Genomic DNA, 24,941 nt, shown 5'->3' with positions numbered 1-24,941 from the left:
AAAAAAAAAAATATTTAAATTAAATAAAGTTGGAAGTACTGCTATGGCTCAAGTGGTAGGGTGCTATCCTTGAGCTAAAAAAGCTCAGGGACAGTGAAGAGGCCCTGAGTTCAAGCCCCAGAACCCGCACATATACACAAAGATAAGACAAAACAAGGAACAAAGACAAAAAGGGCAAGAGGCATAGCTCAAGTGTATGCCTCTTAAGTGCAAACACAGGAAACCCAGAATGCCACTTAGTTCTTATCCACTATAGTTCTTATCCCCTCTTACCCATATATGAACCAATAAACATAAAAATGAAAAACAGGTACATCTGGGGATCAGCAAACTAAATGTCTATTCTAAATCTTTGTCCCTTCAGTATTGGGTTTTTTGGCTTCTTTCTTGTGGCTTCAAACAGTTGTTAAACATGCTAATTTTAAATGGTTGTTCTTAGTTAATGTAACATATAACATATTCTATCATAGAACAATTTATATTTAATTTCCAATTATCTTTACTCTCTACTCAATACAATCTATTTGTGACTTTAAAAGGACAGAGTTAAAATTGTGTAATAAAGAATATATGCCTGAGAGAATGTGAAATAAGAGAGATGAATCAAGAGAGTATTTATTCAAGTATTAATAATAGTTGTTCAATTGCTATTTTTTGATGATTAGCCTAGATAACAAAGGGTAAATGAATTTCTGGATTATCTAGTTGTTTATCTCTTTAGCAAATCATTATTCTATGTATCCTGGATCTTATATCACCACTGAAAAATAGAACCAAAGCATCCTAATGGGCTTAGGGTAGGAAAATTTTGGCAGTGTCTTTTGTAACACATATTTTGTCATATTTTTTTAACTTATAACAGCTTTTTTCAGTAAAAAAGCTGAATTTGGTGATTTTGTGTATTAACACACATTCTCACTCAAAGAAGTAGGTCTCTTTCCTATGTTGCATGGGTCTTCTGGAAGGGACATGCTCAATTTAGACCTGTTTCCTGCTTGGAGGGACAATTAATATGCTTACTACTTGAGAAATACCATGGCTCATTGGGCTAAGCTTTGAGTCAGTAGTTTGGAGTTATAATTCTACTTGTGCTACTGCTTTTGCTGTGCCCCTAGGCAAGCCACTTAACCTTTGTATTTGTTCACCTGAAAAATGGGATAAAATGATCACTTACTTGCAAGAGTAGCTAGTAATAACTGGGTTTGAATATAAAGAAATGCACAGAATATATTTTGGCTAAAGTCACTACGAGAACTCTTACAATTCAATTCCCACTCAAGTCTCAGAACTGCTTTGGTTGAAAATGTTCAGATTTAAGGTAAAATGCACAATGAAGTACAATTAAGGTTTTTTTTTTAAATTACATTCTTAAACAAGTGGGAAAATCGAGTACATAGTCTGAAAGACAAAAAATTAAAGAGAAAGAGAAGAGGAAGAGGGAAAGAAGAGGGAGCCAGGGAACTAGGGAGAGGGGAGAATCTTCTTCCTCCTACAGGGAAATAAAAAAACAAAACTATTGTATATACACATATTATTCTATTTCTACAACTAAAGAAGTACAAATTAAACAAAATAACAACAGGGCTGGGAGTTTGGCCTAGTGGTTAAAGTGCTTGCCTAGCATGCATGAAGACCCAGGTTCGATTCCTCGGTACCACATACATAGAAAAATGCCAGAAGTGGTGCTGAGGCTCAAGTGGTAGAGCTCTAGCCTTGAGAAAGCCTAAGGTTAGTGCTCAGGCCCTGAGCTCAAGCCCAGGACTGGCAAAAAAAAAACAAAATAACAACAAATATCTTTTCTCTTATTCACAATTCTTTAAAAAATAATTTAAGTGGGGTGCTGGTGGCTCACGCCTATAAACCTAGGATGCTGAGAACTGCAGATCATGGTTCAAAGCCAGCTCAGGCAGAAAAGTCCATGAAACTTTTATCTCCAATAACTATTTAGAAAAAGCTGGAAGCAGTGCTGTGGCTCAAATGGTAGAGCAGTAGCCTTGAGAACAGAGAGGCTCAGGGATAGAACCTAGGTCCTGAGTTCAAGTCCCAGAACTGGCAAAACTAAGGTAAATAAATAAAAGGAGTATAAAATAATTATACCTCATATATACCTTATATATAATTTTACCTCAATACAAGTTATAAAACTGTTTCCTTCATGGTATATAAATATTCAGATATATTCAGAAAACATTCAGATAATTCCTGTAGATAGCATTTTGTCTTGATTTGCACAATATATGCTTCTGAAAATACAAAGATTAAAATTTTATCTATAGAAGAAGATAAAATTTACTTATATTTAGGAAAGATACTATTTAATAAGGCCTTAAGCTGGGCACTGGTGGCTCATGCCTGTAATCCTAGCTACCCGTGAGACTGAGATCTGAGGTTCAAAGCCAGCCCAGGCACAGTTTGTGAGACTCTTATTTCCAATCAGTTACCACAAAGCTGGAAGTGGTGCTGTGGCTCAAAGGTAGAGTGCTAGCCTTAGCTGAATTGCTTAGGGACAGCGCCCAGGCCCAGAGTTCAAGCCCTACCACCGGCCAAAACCAAAACCAAAACCAAAAGAAGGCCTTAATAGAGAATGCTTTTAAATATTCAAGAAATAAAATTCAATTTATTTAACAAGTAAGATTGTAAAGTATAGGACAATAAATTGACTTGTTTCCATGTCTTTTATTAGAACTGGTTGAATTAAATTTAGTTTCTCTGACATTCAGAGTTTCTCCTTCTCATGCTATAACAATAGCATTATCTTTGCTACCTATCTAAAGAAGTTGTAGGAAAAGATGAAAATACAGGTACAATGTATATTTCCAGACATAGTGATACAATGCCTGTGACTCCAATACTCAGGAGACAAGGCAAGAGAAAAATGAGTTTAAGGCCAGACTGTGCAACACAGCAAGTTCTAAGCCAATCAGAATTAAAAACATGAGATATAGGACACATTATCAATATATTACAATGAAAGTTACTGTTTTGTATAATTAATATATGTCATAAATATAAAACATTAAAAACATTTCTCAAAAAGAAGATATTTAAAAAACTATATGAAAGCATGGGAATAGAGCTCAATGACAGAAGATTTGCCTATCAAATACCACTCCCTTAGTTCAGTTCCTATGCACACACACACAAACAAATACACACACACATCATATGAGAACATATTAGAGACAATATTGAGGAATGCTATAATCTACTTTCTGGTCACATCATCAGATTTTAAAAATTTTTACTTTTTATTACTTTACTGTTATTGTAAAAGTGATATACAGAGGGATTATTTAAATGAGTGAGGTAATGAGTACATTTCCTTTTGAACAGTATCTTCTGTTTCCTCACTTCCCTATCCACTTTCTATCTCTATTCCTGCACACACCTCCACTGGAGAAAGGGTCAACAGCCTTACTTAAGAACCATTAAGGGTTCAGGGTTCTGCTAGCTGCTTAGCAGTTTTAGTTATCAGTCTGGTGAGGCCTTGAGTTTTAGTACCTGGTCAGGAAAACTAACTAGCTGTGGTCATGAATAGAAACTGGAAGAAGCAGTCCTTTCCAAATTAAAATTTTTGTTATTATTGTTTGTTTCCTGCACATTTGCTAGGGTTCAAAGGGGTTGCTGATAGTGTGGAGAAAACGTCAAATGTTGCCTCTGAGATGTTAGAGAAAAATCAATTGGATGCTGAGATTTTAATTTCTAGCAAGCTGGATTACTTTTTTTTTTTTGTTTAATAGACGTGCTTATCCATTACTTCCATTACAGCTAGTTAAACTGTTCTAGTTTGACTTAAAATATTTTGCTTTGGGGCCGGGAGTTTGGCCTAGTGGTAGAGGACTTGCCTAGCACGCCTGAAGACCGGGTTCAATTCCTTGGTACCACATACATAGTTAAAAGCCAGAAGTGGTGCTGTGGCTCAAGTGGTAGAGTTCTAGCCTTGAGAAAGTATAAGAACAGTGCTCAGGCCCTGAGCTCAAGGCCCAGACTGGCAAAAAAAAACCACAAAAAACAAAAAACATATATATATATATATATATATCCTGTTTTCTAGCATCCTCCTTCTTCAGAGAATGTGTCTTGTTCTCTTCTTTGCCTCAATGACGAGGAGACATGAACAGCAACAAGAGCTTGGATTTAGGAAGTTTTCTTGCCTTCTTGGCCACATAAGGGGAGGGTAATCATAAAAGATCTGTGGATCATTTTTTAAAAAATACTTAGATATATTCCCCATTTATTATACCTTAGAGCATATATATGTTACAAATTTGTTGGTGATACATGCCTATAATACTAATGCAGCATTAGAAAGACAAAGAGGATCACAAGTTACCTTACCAAGTCTGAGATCCTGTCCACAAAATAAAACAAACCAACAAACCAAAACCAAAACTGCAACAAAAACAAAAAAATACAGCCCGACAGGGATAGCTCACACCTGTAATCCTGGCCACTCAGCAGGCTGAGATCTGGGGATCATGGTTTGAAAGCCAGTTTGGTCAGAAAAGTCTGTGAGACTCTCATCTCCCACAAACTACTCAGAAAAAGCAACGGTGCTGTGGCTCAAGTGATAGAACTAGCTTTGAACAAAAAAAGCTGTGCAGTGCCCAGGTAAGTTCAAGCCCCAGGACCTCCAAAACAAAAAACACATTTGTTACTTGTGTACTTCAGGAATGCTCATGTTTTCTGAAGACTGGTATACATATTTATAATAACTAGGAAGCAACAGACTTTTAAGACCTTCATTGAGAGTTAACATCCTACATAAAAGGTTTTCAATTATCTGAACACGATGAAATTTGACATGACAGTTGGTGTCTCCAAAAGCAAGTGGATGCCTTAAGGATAATTTCTTCAAAATGGGATCCCACACAATATCAAAGGCAATTTCAACTTTAGTCCAGTTTAATTCCAGACCTACTTCACAGTTGAAAATTTAAAACTGTCCATATCTTTTGGGCTATGTATATTTCGAACATAAAATTAAGCATGTTAGCTAGGTTGTTGGTGGCTCACTAATCCTAGCTACTCAAAAGGCTGAAATCTGAGGATCACAGTTCAAAGTCAGCCTATGCAGGAAAGTCCATGAGGCTCTTATCTCCAATTAACTACTACAAAAGCTGGAAGTAGAGCTGTGGCTCCCTTGAGTAAAATACCAAGGACAGTACTCACTGAGCTCAAGCCCCAGAACAAGCATTGAGGGGGGGAAAAAGCCATTTTAAATTTTGGAAGTACTAGATTAAACTGGCTTCTCAAGATTCTTTTAACTGTAAATAATTTGTTATTCAAGTAAATTTCTTGTTGGGTCTCTAGACTTGAAATTCTAGCAATAAATCAGCCGTCATACTAGATCTTGGGTTTGAGTGATTGACCTTAATTAACTAGAGCTATTTACCTCATAATGTCAAATGCTCTGGCATACTACAATTCCTTTCATGTTTTTCCCCCTCCCCTTTTATTTTCTTTCCCAAAGCCAGATTGGACAGCTTGTACTAACCGGAGTATAAAAACGGTGATTCTACACCTAGCTACATTGGTAGTACTTTTAATTCTAGCCACTTGAGGAGGGAACATTAAAAGTTTGAGGGTAACTTGGCTACTTAACCAACCTCATCTTAAAATGCAAAATCAAACCAAACTAAAAGTGATTCCAGAAACAGTATGATTAGCTACTTACATCTTCTTTTCAAGTTTTGAATTCCAGTGAGAATTAGTCACAAATTGTCCTCAGTTCTTTTTGTTTTTTGAATGCAGAGGGTGTGATAAACATACATTTATGAATGGATAACTACTGTTACTGGATGTTAATAACTTCTTTAAAAGGCTTAATTCTGTTAGGAGAGAATGTTTTAGCTAAGACTTTGACTTGTTCATCTATAATACTACACACAAAAAAATTTCAAATTTTCATATTGGCAAATTTGGGTAGTAGGATAAGAACTGTATTTTCAAGTTTCAGTTCTCTACTTGTTATTCCAGTTATTCCACATGCTGTGGTTTCACAATGCAAGAAATATTGAAGTAGAGTGATAAGACAACACGGGGCCTAATTCAGGTTATAACTGACATCAAATTCCTGGGCTGAAAGTGATTCTAAGTGAAAATATCTTTTCCCATTCCGGAATCTGTTACTGATGACTTATAATTCAGAGAATGCAAGGTTTATACATGCTCTTCTGACAAGCTCATAAACTATATAAGATCACTCAGACATCTCGAAGACCAACTTGGGACTTCGTTGCACAATACTGGCCATATTCTGAGCACAACTTGAGAACCAGAAATCTTGGAGAGAGTTTAAAAGAGCCACAATGATTATTAATAACCCTGACAAGTTGTAGATAATTACAGGATGAATTTAATAGACAGAAATACAGAGTAATTTAGGGGAAGGAAAAAAAGAAAACACTACAAATGCAAGGGAGAAGGACTGACTTTATGGAACAATATTGGAAATCAGAAACCCTTTAAAAACATGAATTAGCCCTATCATGTACTTACTTTAAGAAAACACCCCCCAAAAAGAGTAAAGTGTATATAGCCATATTGTATTTAAGGAAAAAAAATACCCTTCAGTAATTTCTGCAATTATTTACCAAGATTTATACGGTAGACATTTCTGGGTGCTAGGATAAAATAGAGAAAAAGACGAGCTACCTTGAGCTCACCGAAGTGTGGTAAACGACAGAGCCAGTGACTTTTCATAGCCCTTAGTTTGTATTCTGTAGCCAATTTCAAATATAGCAGATATCCTGAGCTTCTTGAGGTAGGGATCCTATTTTTACATGTTGGATCCCATTCCGTGCCTAGCACAGCACCTCGTAAGCAATCAACAGGATTAAGGGGCTAAAACAGGCCCCCCGAAGGATAAATTCTGAAAGGCTAACTCACGTGTCTGACCAAATACGTGAATGAAAATCTGCAGTTTTTGTTGTTTTTGTTTTTTTTTCCCTTCAAAGCTTAGGTAAATATTTGCGAACCTATTACGCGCAGAGCAGCTTCCTAAACAATGCTTTGTGTTCAGTAGGTATGGTGGAGAAGGATTCAAATTGCACATCGTGATAACTGGGTTGGAAAAAAAAACAACAAACCCAAAGCAAGAAAGGCAGAACGGCCCTTCCTTCCCTTGTGAGTTTTTTTTTAAAAATTGTATTTTACTTTATTATTGTGATTAGAAAGACAAAACGCTTCGACAGAAGCCCCGGCGGTGGGAGGTATGCCCAGGGCTGGGACGCAGCCGCCGGCTCGCGTGCACTGAGCTCGCCAGGGCAGCCCCGGCGGGCGCGGCTCCCCCCAGCCCCGCCCCGCGCCACCCACCCGTGGCGCCTCGTCTCCGAGCCGACCAGGCGTTCACCTCCCCCTCCCCCTCCCCGCCTCCCTTCCCCTGGGGGGAAAGACCGGGCTCCGCGGACGCCCCTCGAGGGGTGTCACCGGCCTCTCGCCGCCCCGCGGGGCTCCGTTTCCCTCGGGGCTGCCCCTGACCATTTGGGCGGCCACTGTAGAAAGGCGGGTGGAAGAAGGCGCGAGCCGGACGCCAGGCGCACCCGGCCTCCAGTCGCCTCAACCGCCCACTCACAGCACGGCCTCGGCGGAGGGACTTTGAGGCGCCCGCGCCCCTTTGTCGCGGGATCTCCCGCCCCAGCAGGCCGGACGCCGAGGCCTCGCGGTATCGAGCCATCCGTCCGCCCCGCCTCCTCAGCCTGCCGTCGGCCCCGCCCTCTCCGTGGCCCCTCCCCCCGCTCCAGCCTCGCTTCCCCGACAATCTCCTCGCGCTCCGGGCCCGGCACGCGCGCTGCGCCAGGCCGCCGCCGCCGCCACCGCCGCCGCCGCTGCCACCGCCGCCGCCGCCGCCTCCTCCTCCTCCATCGCCGCCGCCGAACGTTCCTCCGCTGTGCCTGGCTTCCAGTTTCGGGCCGGAACCGGAAGTTTAGGGGGCGGGGCCGGTGGAGGCCAGGAGACCGAAAACGCGGCCGAGCCCGGAGCCCGGAGCCGGAGCCAGAGCCTGGACCAGAACTTGGCCGCCTTCTGCAGTTGCCATCGTCGCTGCCGCCCGCCGCCCCTTTTCCCCCCGCGCCACTGCCTCCTCGGTCGCCTCCACCGCGAGCTCGGTTGCCAGTGGTTCGCGGACTTTGGGCGTCCGGGTTGAAGGTCGGTCCGGACGTCGGACCCAGCTCGGTTCCCGGACTGTCCGGGCGGCAGCGGACGCCGCCGCCGCCGCCGCCGCCCGCCCGCCTCGGGGTCGCCTCGGCCAGGCGTTTTGTTCCCGGAGAACCGGGAGGCGAGCGAAACTGACAGTGATTTTGACAGTGATTTAAACCCGCTTTTGTTGTTGTTGGCTTTTCGTTGTTTGGTTTTGTGTGTGGTGCGTGTGTGTGGCGGTTTTTCCTCCGTGGTACATTTATTATTATTATTATTATTATTATTATTGTGCTTTTCCCCCCTTCTTTTTTTTTTTAAACCCGCGGACGTTTTGTTTTTATTTTTTCCTTTTTTTTTTTTTTTTGCTCGGGGCTTCCGAATATGTTTTATGACGGTTGATTTTACACCAGGAGGTTTGTTTCCAAGGAAGACCCAGGGAACTGGATATCTAGCGAGAACTTCCTACGGCTTCCCCGGCGCCTCGGGAAAATGGGAGCTGCTGCAAAGTTGGCGTTCGCCGTCTTTCTTATCTCCTGTTCTTCAGGTAGGTGCGGGGAGCGCGGCGGCGGGGCTGCTGCGGCGGGCACGGCTGGTGGTGGCGGTGGCCGGCGAGCCTCCCTCCCCGGGCAGCCCGGGCAGGTTTCCCCCCACGCCCCGAGCCCCTCTGCCGCCATCCACCGCTCCCTTCCCTCCTCCAAGGTGGGGGGGGGGGCAGCTGTCTCGATTGTGATCTGGAAGCCTCCACGAATTCTTTTTTTCTTTCTTTTTTTGTTTTGAGTTAGGTTGACGAACTGAACCGTGAGTGAGTGCTGTGTTGTGGAAGTGAGAAAGTCATGGTTTGTGGCCATAACACTCGATGACAGCGCTGGTTGGCTTGCAGTGAAGCCGCAAATACCACAAGTGACAATTTATGCAAAGGTTGAGACCCAAAATAAGGAGTATTCCGAAATGTCATTTAGCTTCAGCTCCTTCAAAACATGGGCGGGTTTTGGTCGTCTTCTAATTAGTGCTTCACTGGCGAGTATCTGGGCACTGATCTAGTTAGTTGCTACTTAATTTTGACCGTGAGAAACAATGCACCCTACCAGCAATTTAATCTAGGTCTCCTTTCACGCTTTTTTTTTTCTTCTTTAACCCAACTTCATTGTCCAGCAGTGTTAGAAATAGTTGTAACCCAGTGCCGAAGAGGTATGTCACTGTGGGTCGGTTATATGCTGGCTTTCAACCACCATTTATGTGCTCTTTTCAGGCATAGATTTTGCTTACCTACGGAATACTTATTTTAAACGCTTTGTATGGGAAGCATTGTTTTCAGTGTAGAAAAGCCCAAGTGAAATTGTTCTTGCTGTTAAATTTGATATTCTTATGTCCCAAGGTCGGAAGAATAATCTGGCCATTTATGTTTAAAATTTTGATTTTGTGAGGACATTCTATGGTTGCAACCAGTGGTTGGAAAAACTAGTCCTTTGTATTTGAAATTCTATAAATGCCTACATCTAGCTGAAAGGTGGGCAAATGTACGTAATTGGAGAGTTGGTCTGATAGATGAAACAGTTGAGAAATCATAATAGATGTATTCTAAATATTCTAGTTACTAGGTACTAGGTTGAGTTGTAGAATTATAGAGGCAAAAACAAATTGACAGGTTCCATGTCTTTATCTCATTTGCCACAGGCAAATTAGAGGGTGGTAGTCTTTTCTTTGTGTACCTCTGTGGCCTGTGTGTGTGTGTGTGTGTGTGTGTGTGTGTGTGTGTGTGTGTATGTATGTGTATATATCCAGCTTCCCCATCCCCCCACCTTTTAATAGAATCTTTGGTAATGTATAGAATTTTGCTGAATGGTACATTTCCTTGTGGTTAATAAATGGAAAAGTCTAGTCTTATGTCTGTAGTGGTATTGATCAGTTCCGGGTGGGCTGAATGTGTTGTGAAATGGCGATCATTGCTAGAGATTAACCAAAAGAATCATGTCTGTATAAATGGAAGAAGGAACATGCTTAAGGCTTGCTGACAGTTCTTTTTATGCACGTTTGGAGAGGACGCTAAACAATGGTGTGTCTGAAATGAATGAAGGCCTTGATAACATTAAACATCTTGGTTTGGTGGAATGACTTAACCATGTAGTTTCTAATCTTTCCTGTAGTACTATTTCTCCTCTGTCCCTGCATGTTCTGGCTATTACACTACACTTGTTCAAATTTCTTTTTTTCTGTTCTGTCCTTGAGGAGGAGGGGCATCATGGCCACAGACCAAGAGATTGTGGCCATTATTCCCTCCTAAACCTACATCGGTCACATTAATTGGTGAAGGAGGTTATTCTTGAACAGACTGAAGGTATTACTTCTAAAGAAGCAGACTGTCAGTACGTATCTTACAACTTCCTCTGTTTGGCCTGGGTATAAAAAAGAATTGAACATTCATTTGTTGAGGATTATTTTCATTGGGCCAGGAGGTTAATAGGAAAAATTTGAAATAGAGTAATTTTGTTGTTATATGTCGTATAGATAGTCCATTTACACTAAGTGAATACTAAGTATTATTGAATAGTATTTTTAAATGATCACTCCTTGTTTAACCAAAACATATGATTCTATTGAAAATAATTGAAATAATCTTAAAAGCCTTAATCCATATTTGTGCATGAAGGTGTTTAGTATTTAAAATGTCTGATTTTTAAAAAGGCTTTGTTATGAATCAAATTCACTCTAAAATGGATTAATGTACTCTTACTAATTGATTTTTCTATGTAATCTGACATACTAGAAGCATGAGGATGGCTTTTTTTTTTTAGAATGACAATTTAAGACATTCAGCAGCTTATCAGATATTTTTTAAGTTGGTGGGTATTTTACTTTTTAAAATATTAAATTGGAAACAATAGAAAGGCAGAATTTTATTGTAGATGTACCGGATGGATGTTTACTGTTTCCTTTAGTATGTTGTAGACTTCAACTTCAGTTATAACCATGTTACATATTCTGGAGACAGGTATAGAAACTAATTATGTAAGATATAGCCAAGTATTTAATTTTCTCCTGGACCTCATTTTAAGGGAAATGGTTTGTTTTGTTCTCATCCTGGAATACCTTCAGATTCCTTTTGATTTTGAATTTTTTTTTATTCCTTTTATCCCTTCTCAGATTCTGTTTCAAAACACAGTTCTGCTCAGTTTTTTTAAAATATGGTTAATTTATATTTTTCTCTCACAGTTTGTTAAAATAGGATGAATTTAATGCTTTTCCTACTACCAAGTTTTAGCCTGTCTTGAGTGATGCATCTATTGTGACAGTTCCTTGTGTGGTTACTATATTGTTGAAAGGAGAAATGGAGATATAGTAACTGTTACTTTTTCTTTTTTAAGTTAGACAGTACTTTGTGGTGTGTATGTGTGTGGCGGGGGGTAGAGGGAGCGTTGGCAGTGCAGAGAATCTTCTGGGACTCTTGAACTTTGGCTAACAAGTGATAGATACTAAATGCTTTGTTTTCTAAAACTCAAAATCTCTTCAATGCCTGTGATCAAATCCTAACTGCAATGTTGTTGAAATGTGCATACCAGATAAGAAACAACCACCCCTTTCCCACTGTATTTTTAAATTTCTTCTGTTTGTAATCCAAGTGAGTAGTTCTCAAGCTAGGGTGAATTTTTGCTACTACTCTTCAGGGGACATTTGGGTGCATTGTTTGTCCAAACTTCTGAGGAAGGGGAGATGAAATTGCTGCTGACATATGATAAGGTGATAACCAACCTGCAATACACAGGACAGCTTTCCACATAAAATATTATCTGGCTCAAAGTGTCAGTACTGTTGAGATTGAGAAACCCTGTTTTAAACTCTTAATTTTGGAAATCATCAGTGTATTATTAGTGACAACTCATTGTTTCTAAGAATGAAGCAAGACTTACCAAATGAAATTCAAGTAATCTCAAAACTGTTCTATGGCTATTTTAAGACTGTTTTTATTACATTTTTATTATAACTACACAAGTACATAAAACATCTTTAATGTTTTAAAAAATCAATGATTGAATTTATTCTTTTCATCCTTATATTGACACTTGTCATTCTTAGTGTTGCCTCAGATTGTAGTTAGGTAAGATTGACATTTAATATCAAATGATCCCAGATCATTGCATTTGGTATTGTGGGCATTGATATGCCATCACTCTTTCATTTTGTTGGGTGCCAGTGGGTCTGGCACTGTCCCTGAGTGTTTATGCTCAAAGCTAGTACTTTACCACTTGAGCTACAGCTCTATATCTGGCTTTTGGTGGTTAGAGTTAAGAGTATCACAGACTTTTCTGTTCAGACTGGATTTGAACCATCATCCTTAGATCTTAGCCTTCAAGAGGGGCAAGGATTACAGGTGTGAGCCATTAGTGCCTGGAATTCCATTACTCTTTTGTGGTTGTTGGTGATTGTTGTGGGACTTGAACTCTGGGCCTGGGTGCTGTACCTGAGCTCTTCAGCTCAAGGCTATTGCTCTACCACTTGAGCCATAGTGACACTTCCAGTTTTCTGGTAGTTAATTGAGATTGGAATTTCATGGATTTACATGCCTGGGCTGGATTTGAACCACCATCCTCAGATCTCAGCAGCTAGAATTGTTGCTTCTGTTTTCTTTCATTATTGTTCTCTTTTCATTTTTTTCTCCTTTCACTGCTCCTCCCCACTTTTTGTACTTTCCCTGTACTGTAGACTAAACTTGCTTGTGGGACTTAGTCTTATGGGTAACCAACAAGGGTACCTTAATACGGCTCACTCTAGGTTTAAGTGAAAAAAGATTGAAAGTAGAATTTTTGAGAACTGACCACATTGTTTTTTTCTACTGTTGTTTTGCTTGCTGGGTTTTGGACTACCAAATCTACTATCTGTGGAGTAGTGGATTCTCTGAGAATCAATGAACTTTGAACTTTTTTATATTCAGGGTTTTCCTTAACTCTTTAATACTTTCCAAAAGTCTGTGTCTCACACTATTATTCATTCATCATCTGTGTTGGAAACAAACTTCCACCAGAACTGAGGCATTTTTATTGCTACTGATGTGCCCACAATAGGCTTCCTCTGCTTGTATTTTATTCTAATAACTGTAACAGTTATGTCTAGACAGAACATTGATTGCAAATTGACTATTGAACATGAAAGTTCAGTGAGTAAAGTATAGAGGAAAAAAATGTAAGAAAAGTATTCTAAGCAATTGACTTTCCATCTTCTTTGGACTAGGTTTCTGTTAGTCACTATCATGTACTCAGTACATCCAGTGATTAGGTTTTGTTTAATAAAAGGACTTAAAGGAATTAGGTGGTTGTCTTTGAGGTTGAGTTTAATAAGCTGTTAGGATGGTGGGCTTAGGAGGAAAAAGGAAAGGTTCTTACAGATAATGAAACAAGAGTATGTTCATGGGTGATTTCGTGCCAATATTGACCTTGTCCAGCTCATCTGTATATTTTCTTTTACCTGAATTATTGTAAAGGCTATCTAGTTCTCTCTCACTACTTCCTCATCCTTTTGGTCCATCCGTTTAGCTGCCAGAAAAGAAATCTGAATGTCACTCTTACTTAAAATCTTACTGACTGTGAGTAACCTTTAGCTTAGCATCTATTGTCTTTAGAATAGTCTTTTATCATTTGGTTCTTGCCTATTTTCTTAGTATTGATTATGTTTCAGAGGTAGACTTTGTTGATTTAAATCTTTTTTTTTTTTTTTTTGCCAGCCCCTGAGTCTTGAACTCAGGGCCTAAGCACTGTTCTTGGCCTTTACTCAAGACTAGAGCTTTACTAATTGAGTCACAGCATCATTTCCAGCTTTTTCTATGTATGTGGTACTGAGGAATTGAACCCGGGTCTTTGCGCATGCTAGGCAAGCACTCTACCACGAGGCCAAACTCCCAGGTCACGATTTAAATCTTAACTTCACAACTTAACCTTGATTGAACTCATTTAATGTTCATGTGCCTCAGTTTTCCTTTTCTACAAAATGGGTATGACAAGATTCTTGTCATAGAACCCCAGCAACATTTCTTTCTTTTTTTTTCTTTTTTTTGGCCAGTCCTGGTCTTGAGCTCAGGGCCGAGCACTGTCTTTGGACTTTCTCAAGGCTAGAGCTCTACCACCTGAGCCTCAGCACCATTTCTGGCTTTTTTCTATGTATGTGGTACCAAGGAATTGAACCCTTGTCTTTGTGCATGCTAGGCAAGCACTCTACTACTAGGCCAAACTCCCAGCCCCTGATTTAAATCTTAACTTCACAACTTAACCTTGATTGAACTCATTTAATGTTCATGTGCCTCAGTTTTCCTTTTCTACAAAATGGGTATATTAATAGTACCTACCTCTACAGAGATTGATTGATAATTAAAAGGAATGCAGATGCTGGGTATTTTGCTACTGCTCTTCAGGATGATTTCTGTGTTCTAGTCATACAAACTCAAAATTTACTTTGCTGAATGCGTTACATTTTATGGAATGTGATTATGTTGTATATATTGTTTTTTCTTTCTTTTTTTTTTTTTTGCCAGTCCTGGGCTTGAGCTCAGGGCCTGAGCACTGTTCTTGGACTTTCTCAAGGCTAGAGCTCTACCACTTGAGCCTCAGCACCACTTCTGGCTTTTTTCTATGTATGTGGTACCGAGGAATTGAACCCGGGTCTTTATGCATGCTAGGCAAACACTTTAACCACTAGGCCAAACTCCCGGCCCCTGTTTTTTCTTTACTGGGTAACTCCTCTTTTTTTTTCCAACTAAGAAGTATCATCTTTTAGAAATAATTTATCTGGCACCTGACTCATATTGAGTTAGTTGTTTCCATGTAACCTAATACTTGGCAAATAATATTGATTTCAGTAGTTGCTATAAATATTTTACTTGCCTATTTCAACCTTAAATTAGTACAGATGTTGTCTTTCATGTTCCCAATCTTTGAAGATCCTTTTATCTCTACAGACCTTTTCCTAGAAGTTAGCATACAGTAGATGTTTAGTAAATGCATATTCATTGGCTAAAATGAAATTATTTTATTTCTGTGGACCAGAGACTTATGTCAATAAGTGGATTAGATGATCTTTATTTATTTTCTTACTCTAAAGCCTTTATGATTCTGTAATTTTGATTTCAGTAGTATGATTTAAGAAAAAAATTTTGATGCATTTGATATTTTTAATTGTTTAAGTTTTGATAAATGCTTTATCTGTAAAGTGCTTAAACTAAATGTTTTAGAGTCATTTGCATTTAAACTAAATCTTTAATTCAAATTATAAACATTTAGAAAGTATTTTATATATTTCAGACTCAATGATATTCATATTTTTTATCATAAGCAGCAATAAAACTAATACATTGCATTTTGGCATAGCTCCCATATAGAGTGTGTGTGCGCGAATGTATATGTGTGTGTGTGTGTGTGTGTATCAAAACAGTATTTCTTCTCAATGCTTTACTTTTTCTGTGTATGACATTTGTCTTTTATTCTGTTTTTATCTTAACAATGTTCATTGTGTCCATTAATTGATTCAATTTCCAACTGGTGGATTGTAAACTCCTAAAAAACACTGACTTAGTTCAGCAATGCTTCATCTTCCCTATCCTGTACTTTCTGAGGGGTGAAGTAAACAGGTGCAATGAAAATATATATACACTGAACAAACTAGGCACTGAGAAAATAATATACAAGAAAGAATATGTGTCCAGGGGGAAAATTAATTCCCTAGGAGAACTTGGACTTACCTTTACCTTGGCTAGACAGGCTATTTGGATAAATTAAAGATCCAGAAAGTACTGAAACAAAATTAGATTGTATTTTGGGGACGTTCAGAGTTTCTTATTTAGGACTTACTGAGTGCATAGCTTCTGAGACTAGGACAAAATGTCTTAGTGGAGGTTAAGGATATTCAGCTTAATATGAAGAAGAAATGGACAAAATAGCATCAGGGATAAATATGGCACTTCACAGTAAACTTGACCAAGACTAGAAGGTAAGGTAGGATGTAGGAATATGATCTAACTTGATGAAAAGGATTGCAGTGAATAGATGTTTAAAATTGTGTTAGAAGATAGTCTCAGTTGAGGATGTAAATTCAGATGAAAGTAATGAATGAGACTAAATGAAATGAACTCTAGGATATGGAATGAGGCTTACCTTTGTGATTGTTGTTCTTAATGTACTATGTGAAGTTATTTCTTTTCTTTTTTTCCTCTCATGGTTAATCTGATGAGTTTACTGTATCTGACTTTGTTACCTGGTATATTGTATATAAACTTATTTGTTTATTTGAAATAGGGAAGGAAAGGGGAAAAGGGGACAGAAACATGAGAAGGGATGTCAAGGTTCGAGAAGTAATGCATCTGCTCCGTAATGAATGTAACTGTAACCCCTATACACATTACCCTGACAATAAAATACAATAAAAAAAAGAAAGTAATGAAAGGAAGTAGGAGTAGATGATACAGTCCTACTTGTAGATTTCAAATACATGTACATAGAATATAGGGCAGAAAACAGTTTGAGAATTAAGGCAGATGGCTGCACAACTAAATAAAATGGGTAAAGAAATAGCGTGTTAGAAGAAAATAGATACTACTTGCATAAATAATTGCTGATAGGGAGTTAGATGTTAGGCGTGAATGAAAAATATACATATAGATTTGGAAAAATGAAAGTGTCCATAAAACCATGAGACTATGAGTGCATGTGATAGTCTAATAGGGGGAGATAACAGGTGATGTATGTCTCCATTGTGATGTTCACTTATATAATTCAGAATATTAATTGCTCAGTATGTTGTTTGTTAGTCATATTGGTCATCTAGACTATGTTCTTTTAAATTTAGGCAAGAAGGCATTTTTCTTTAGAGAAACTATACTGTTCTACAGAAATAGATTTAGAAACTTTTTTTTTTAAAGAATTTGCTAATCCCAGGGCTTGACCTCAGGGCCTAAGCTCTGTCCTTGGGCTTTCTCAAGGCCTAGAGCTTTACCACATGAGCCACAGTACAACTTCTGGCTTTTTAAAATTAATTAATTAATTATTTTTATGTATATGGTACCAAGGAATTGAATCCAGGTCTTCATTCATGCTAGGCAAGCACTTTTAACACTAGGCCAAACTCCTGGCCCAATTTAGGAACTTTTTCTGTCTTCAGTATCTTTCATGCCTGATGACTGAACTTTTCTTTTTCTTTTTTTTTTTTTTTTTGCCAGTCCTGGACTTGAGCATAGGGCTTGAGCACTGTCCTTGGGCTTTCTCAAGACTAGAGCTCTACCACTTGAGCCACAGCACCATTTCTGGCTTTGTCTCTGTATGTGGTACTGAGGAATTGAACCTGGATTTTCATGCATGGGAGGCAAACTCTCTACCACTAGGCCACACTTCTGGCCCAAACCTGAACTTTTCAATGTCCTTTTTTTCCCAGGGCTTGAACTCAGAGAATGGGCACTGTCCCTGTTGTTTGACTCAAGGATAGCTGTTTACACTTGAGCCAGATCTCCACTTCTGGCTTTTTTGGGGGGCAAATGTACTTTATTAGAGATAAAACTCTGACTTTCCTGGTCTTCAAGCCCCCATCCTCAGATCTCAGTCTCCTTAATAGCTAGGAATACAAGCTTGAGCCACTGGTATTCCACTTTAGTGTCCATTCTTTTGGAACTAGATAGAAGCAATTTTTTTTTTTTTTGGAATCATTTTATTCTAAAATCTTGCTGAATCAAGAAAATGTAAAGCAAGAAGATAGTTACTAGATTAAAAGCTTTCTTAAAGTAATCATGTCTTTACATATTATAACAAAAACAAGCCTGTTTCTAAGCTGGGAAGGAAGATTTTTTTTTTCTCCTAGTTATAATCACTGACTTTAAAATTTGTATTTAGTAGAAATGAGACCAGATCTCTTGTTCACATCTTTATGACCATGATAAATCAAGCTTGTTCCAAAGCACTGATTTGAAAATTATGAGATCTTAACAAGTTTCTAAAACTCCGAGATTAATTTCTTTTTTATTTATTTATAAAAACTTTGGTTTATTTGATTTTTTTTAGGTGAATATTTTTTTCATATTTTTTATTGTAATGAATAGAAGGGTTACATTATATTCACCAGATAGAAGGTGCATTACTTCACAAACATTGATATCCTTTCCTTAAACCAAGATGTATTAAGCAACACAGTAGCTGCTTCAGGTTACTGCTAACATATTAACGAGGTCTTTAAGTTTTAAAAAAATAGTATGTGAAGTGGCACTGTGGCTCAGCAGTAGCCTTGAGCTGAAGAGCTCAGGGATAGTACCCAGGCTCAGAGTTCAAGTTTAATGACGGACAAAAAACCTCAAAAAAACCATTATATGGAAAATTTAAAAATACAGATTTTGCTTTGTGCTGGCCGTGGCTTGCAACTGCAGTCCTAACTACTTAGGAGACTGAGATCTGAGCATCTGTATTCAAAGCTAGCCCAAGCAGAAAAGAAAGGCTTTACTTTAGCAAACAGCTGGACTGGAAGTGTAGCTCAAGTGGTAGAATGCCAGCTTTGGGTCACAAAGCAAAGCAAGAGAGGCACTGAGTTTAAGCCCCTGAACTGGCAAAACAAATGAACAAACAGATTCATTTTGGGGGAGATATTTTGAAGTTTGCAGAAATATTCTAGTTACTATGACATGATATCTAACTAAATGATACAGCTAAAAAAAATACAGTATAGAGTGTCAGGCATGTGTTAGGAATTAGGCCATCAGTGTAGTTCTATACAAAAAGTTAAGGTCTTATTGTTCTAGCATGTGTTAAAAAGAAATATTGGAGTAGCTCATCATCTCTGTTTGATGGAATTCAAAATATTTTTCTTAAACATCTTCATCGAAATTGTAGGTGTTTTGTAAGGTTAGAAGTAAAGTTTTGACATCCCCAAATCTACTTTTGGGTTTATCTCCTTAAGGTTTGAGGTTGACCTTTAAAAATCAACAATTTGAGTATGATGCTGTATTTTGGATTAAAACTTAAGAGCTGGACTGCAGGTTGGCCTAGTGGTAGAGTGCTTGCCTTGCATGCACGAAGACCCAGGTTCGATTTCTTGGTACCACATACATAGAAAAAAGCTGTAAGTGGTGCTGAGGCTCAAGTGGTAGAGCTCTAGCCTTGAGAAAGTCCAAGGACAGTGCTCAGGCTCTGAGCTGAGGCCCAGGACTGGCAAAACAAAACAAAACAAAACTTAAGAGCTTATTGTTCCAATTCAGAGACTTAGTACCACTTCTTTCATCTTGGGCAGCCATTAAGGCCTTGCTTTACACATCACCCAATTGAAGAGAATGAAGTGTAGGTGCTTACAGATACATATTAGACTATACACTGGACATTGTGCTAAATGCTTAGGATGTAACCAAGAATAAGGCAGACATGATTATGTCCTGATGGAGCTTATTGTAGTAAAGTAAGTGATCAAATGAATCAGATAATTATGCATTGTCACATGTGCTGCCCCAGAAACCAACTGCCATCTTATGTCAGTCTTTCATTATAGACCTTCTTTATCTAACTACTGTTATTTGTCCTTTCCACTACTAGAGTGTACACTCATTGGAGTCTGTGGTTTGTTCATTATAATACCCCAGCACATAGTAGTTTCTGGCCTGAAAGTAGAAGCTCAATCAATATTTAACTGGTTGCTGGAAGAACTGAATGTATGATTGGAATCTCAGAGATAGTGACAAGATCATACAGGACTTTGATCTAACAAAAGGAGTTAGAATAAAATACAAAGGGCAGCTGTAACAGTTTTAGGAAGGAACTATGCCTAGTTTATATGTATAAGTGTGGCTTTAGCAGCTATCTTAACAATGTATCGGAAGTGTGTAGGAGTAAACAGGGGAGACTAGTTAGCTTGTTGCATTACATTTAGTAAGGCTAGAGACTGTTCAGAATTAGGAGTTTTGAACAATCTAATTGTGTTCTAAGTTTGCGAACACTTATCCAATTCTCTAGTTATTATTACACACAAATGAATGTAGACTTCTTAGGCATACAAGTATATTAGTGTTTATTTGTTGGCTTATTTATTTTTTTGTGTACCAGTACTGGGGTTTGAACTCAGGGCCTGGCACTCTCACTTGACTTTTTTGCTGAAGGCTTGTGTTCTGTAATGTGAGCTACACTTCCACTTATAGCTTTTTGCTGATTAATGGGAGATAAGAGCCTCAAGGACTTTTCTGTCTGGGCCTGCTTGGAACCTTGGTCCTCAGATGTCAGCCTGTTCAGTAGCTAGGATTGTAAGTGTGAGCTGCCACCCTGGCCATACAAGTATTTTAAACACACTGTGTACAAACCAATCGTTTCTGTGTTTACTTTTTGTGCATTTGCTAATTTACATTTTAAATTTTATAAATATTACTCTGAAACATTGTCTTTACTCCTTTTCAAATGCTTATTCTTTATAAGATCATTACCTCTTTATTGTTTCAAACACATACTATACTCTTATTGTTGATATGGCTGAAGATAAGTAAGAGATCAGCATATTGTATACCTCTTTTGTGTGTGTACCTGTCCTGAGTCTTGGACTTAGCAGCCTGAGAGCTGTCTCTGATCTTTTGTGCTCAAGGCTAATGCTCTTACCAGTTGAGCCATAGCTCCACTTTTGGATTTTCTGGTGGTTAATTGGAGATGAAAGTCTCACAAACTTTCCTCTGTACACTGGCTTTGAACAGCAATCCTCAGATCTCATCCTCCTGAGTAGGTAGGATTACTGGTGTGAGTCACCAGTGCCTGGCTGTTTTATATCTTAATTTTTAGGAATTTATCTTTTCAGATTACCAAAGTCCTACACTTAAAGTCTGAAAGGATAAATAGTTAATACTTTGGGTTATTATTTTTATTCAGGGCTATAACTTCTAGCATAGTTTGTTCATGTGAATATTTTTACTTAGAAAGATTTCAAGTTTTTATTGCTAAGGGTTCTACTGCTAAGTTCTATGGCTAGAGGTCTTGCTTGAAACAGGGAAATTAGCCTTTTATTACAGCACAAGTTTAGCAGCAATATCTCTTGCTATGGAAAAACTGCATTACTCACAAAGGTGAAACTATAGGTCTTAAATTTTGTAGAATTAAGAAAATATAATGGTGGTTGCCTCTTTTCATTTGGTAGTAGCATTGATTCTTTTATTTTGAGAGCAAGTTAAGCTATCTTTGGTAAGCTATCTTGTGTAATTTTACCCTGTAAATATTACAGAATATTGTATTTGTTACTTTAATTCAAGCAGTTCTTAAACTATTAGTAGAGTTTCATATTGTAGGAATAGTAAATAAACTTTTGCTAATTGTTTTTATTTAGGCTAAAGCTTGAAACAAACTAGCATAAGTGCACTTTAAAATGATATGAGAAATTAAAAAGTCAAGACAGTGAAAAAATTAAATTTCATGATAGGCAAGAAAAGCACTTTGGTTAGTAGATATTCTGAAGTAGAACCAAACATCTTTCTAAATGACCAAAGAAAACATGATTAAAACACACTAACAATCCTTTTATTATATACCTATATATTATATACCTATAATATATACACAAATACATACTGTATATATTCCATATATTATATACACATGTAACATCTCACAATGTTTTCTCATTTTCTTTTTTAAAGTTATGTAAATATGGTTTAGGTATTGGGAAATTTATTACTAATTTTTTTGTTACAATGTAAATAGATTGCTTATTACTTGAAAGAGCTAGAAATAATGGGATTAATTAGGAGGTTTTGATCTTTTATTATTATGGCCTCAGACATCCTCATATCAAGCATTGTAGTTTAATAATATGTTCATTTAGCATCCCTGATTTAAGCAACTTTTTTCTCATAGTCTTGTATTCATGATATGAAAGGAAATCAGTTTATTAATCCAAAATACAGAAGAGTAGATGAACCTATATCTGTTATAGATTATTGAATTTTCTACATTGGAACATAAAATATACTATTAAGGGATAGTTAATAGATATAAAAACGAATGCTAGCATAAATATAGCTGTTTGCTGGTAAGAAGAGGTTTCTACAACAGCCACAAGATTTTCCTGTATCTTCAAGTGCAGTGAAATTAACAAATGATCAATTTTTCGACTATTATATTAGAGCAACATTCTGTAGGGAGAAAGTTTGAGCTTTGAGGAGAGTCTTTCTCTGTGTGTGATATACTTTGTGAATGTGGGGTAATTTCCATAACCTTAGCTTTTAAATCTGTATAATATAGTTTATAATGCTCCTCTTATAAGATTTCAGTGAAGATTCAAGGCTATATCCAACCAAGCACACTCACTTTTAAACCTTTTAAATGTAATATTAAATATTTGTGACCAATGCAATAATTTTCAGAGAATGAGAGCAATGAGAAAGTTTTGTGAATTATGATGAATTCAAGTCTGACTTTGTGATTATTAATGAGTAGATACTTATTGTTAAGCTGTCAGTGAATAAAGTTGTTAATTTCATAAGCACCTTAATATAAACTATTGGAGGAATGTTTATTCCTATGGTAACCTTCAGGGCATCGAGGCATGACCATTGTCCAACCTTATCTTTTGCCATTTGGCAAAACTGGGCATAACTGGTTTTCCCAATATTTGGCACTTAAGAGATCTATTATTTCAAAAGTACTTATGTATGAATGCTTTCAATTGCTTTGTACAGGACTATGTAAACAGTTTTGCAAAGGGATACCTAGTAAATATTTTAAGTAGTCTCTTTTATTTACTTAGCTCCACCAGTTTTAACACAGACATGGAATCCTAGACAATATATAAATGAATCAGTGTTTCTGTAGTCTAGTAAAACTTTGTGCTTATGAAGTTTGAATTTCATACATTTTTCTCACAAAATACTACTTTTTTGAGGGTCAGGGTGGGGAAGAGTAGTGCCAATCCTGGGGCTTGAATTCAGTGCCTGAGTTCTGTCCCTGAACTTTTGTGCTCAACGCTAAAGCTATCCCACCTGAGCCACAGCTCTGTTTCTTGCTTTTTGGCGGTTAATTGGAGTAAGAGTCTCATGGACTTTCCTGCTGGGGCTGCCTTAGAACTTTAATCCTGTTATCTCAACTTCCTGAATAGCTAGAATTACAGGTGTGAGCCACTCAGCATCTAACATACACATTTTTAAAAAACCATTTAAAAATGTAAAAACAAATTGAAGGAAGGGGTTACATTGTCCAAAATGAAATATACTCATTTCCTGACTTATGAAAAGGTAACCCCTCCATACAACACCAAAATAATAAAATTGTATTTTCAGCTAGGCACTGATGTCTCTCACCTATAATCCTATCTACTGAGGAGCCTGACATCTGGTTCAAGCCAGCCTGGGCAGGAAAGTCTGAGATTCTTATCTCTAATTAACTGCCAGAAAACTGGAAGTGGAGCTTTGGCTCAAAAGTGGTGGAGCGATAGCCTTAAATCCAAAAGCTCAGGACAGGATGGGAGGCCCTGATTTCAAGTCCCACTACTGTCCATCCCCCCCCCCCAAAAAAAATTGTGATCAATAGAATATAAATGGAGGTGATGGTTATCATTTCCCATGTGAGAAGATTTGGGGCTGGGCTTCCCATCATCTTTTTCCTTTGCTTCATTGGCCAAGGAATGCCAAACTCTGATCAAGAACTACTGCACACTAAAGATCTAGGATAGCCTGGATTTTTAGTAGACATTATGTAAGCAGAAAGCAAAATTGCTCTGTTTAGAAGAAAAAAAAATGTAAAAGCCATTTTCAGGAGCTGTATAAAACCTCACAGACAAGATTTTATTTGTAGGCCATAACTTGCCAGTCTCTTCGATATCGTATAGGTGTATCTTTCCTCGGTTTAGAAAAACTATTAATTTCAAGACCTTTGAAAATTTGGAAACATTTTTCTTTAAAATTAAAGACTGATTTACTTTCTGTTTTATATTCCAGCAACACTGTACAAAACTTTATCCTCCATGACTGTCTTTGAGAGAAAATGATTTTAGTATTCCTTCTTGAGCCAGAAATATATATTCTACCTCCCTGATATAGTCAGTATTTGTTTCTTTTGATTCTCTCTCTGTCTCTTGAGCATCTTCGGAAATATTTCACTTCTATGGGCACCTATAGGGTAGTATGTATGGTATGGTTAAAAAATGTATCTTAGTAGGGAGAAGAGAACAGGAGAAAATCAGAGAGAGCAGAGAGCATAACATAATTTCAGATTGCATGTTACAACTCATGAAAGGGTCATGAAATCAATATAACACATCAGCATTAATAGAAAAAGGGAATAGAAAAATACCAGAATGAAGCACACATAAAAGGTAGTATTGTTTAGTGAAATTTCAGTTATATGTATGATTTTATGAGTGTATGTACTGAGTGACAATTAAAAATGTATGTTTTATTATACTTTGTGATCAGAAATTTAAATCTGTATTTGGAATACCTGATTTTTTTTCTTTTTTCTTTTTTGTTATGTAAGAGTCAAACTGTATGAAGAAAATATATAAAGGAAAGCTTTTGATTACTTATTACTGTTGGTTTCTGGTACTAAGCTTTGTTATGAGGCAGACACCTATTTTAGAGATGAAAAAAATGAGATCATAGAGCTGTGAATCTTTACAACTGATACAGAAGCTTACTTGGTTAAAATGTATGCTTTATCCCTTATAGTATAGATGAAAGAAAATACATATATGATCATTTCTTTGTGTTTTTGAGGACAACATAGATGCAGTGCAGGTTCTGGCCAGTTTTGTTTTGTTTTGTTTTTTTAACAGGAGGAAAGATTTATTTAAATCTCACAGTTTCAATAACATGCTGGGGGAAGGTGGGGGGGAGG

General features: G+C 37.7%; 1 protein-coding gene across 2 annotated transcripts in view; it reads left to right on the top strand.

Annotated features, from left to right (window-relative positions):
• The first annotated feature begins 8,413 nt into the window (after positions 1–8,413).
• Positions 8,414–24,941, top strand: part of Acvr2a (activin A receptor type 2A) — a 94,815-nt gene continuing 78,287 nt past the window's right edge. For both annotated transcript variants that reach the window (XM_090342864.1, XM_090342863.1), the window contains exon 1: positions 8,414–8,683. In XM_090342864.1, the coding sequence (XP_090198990.1) occupies positions 8,629–8,683 (55 nt within the window). In that variant the 5' untranslated portion in view covers positions 8,414–8,628. The remainder of the gene's footprint in view (positions 8,684–24,941) is intronic.

This window comes from Megascapheus bottae, chromosome 12, assembly GCF_031878675.1.
Source record: "Megascapheus bottae isolate mThoBot1 chromosome 12, mThoBot2.hap1, whole genome shotgun sequence".
In the NCBI taxonomy this organism is placed as follows: Eukaryota; Metazoa; Chordata; class Mammalia; order Rodentia; family Geomyidae; genus Megascapheus; species Megascapheus bottae.
Note: the sequence above shows the minus strand (reverse complement) of the source record. Positions and strands in the feature narration are given on the sequence as shown.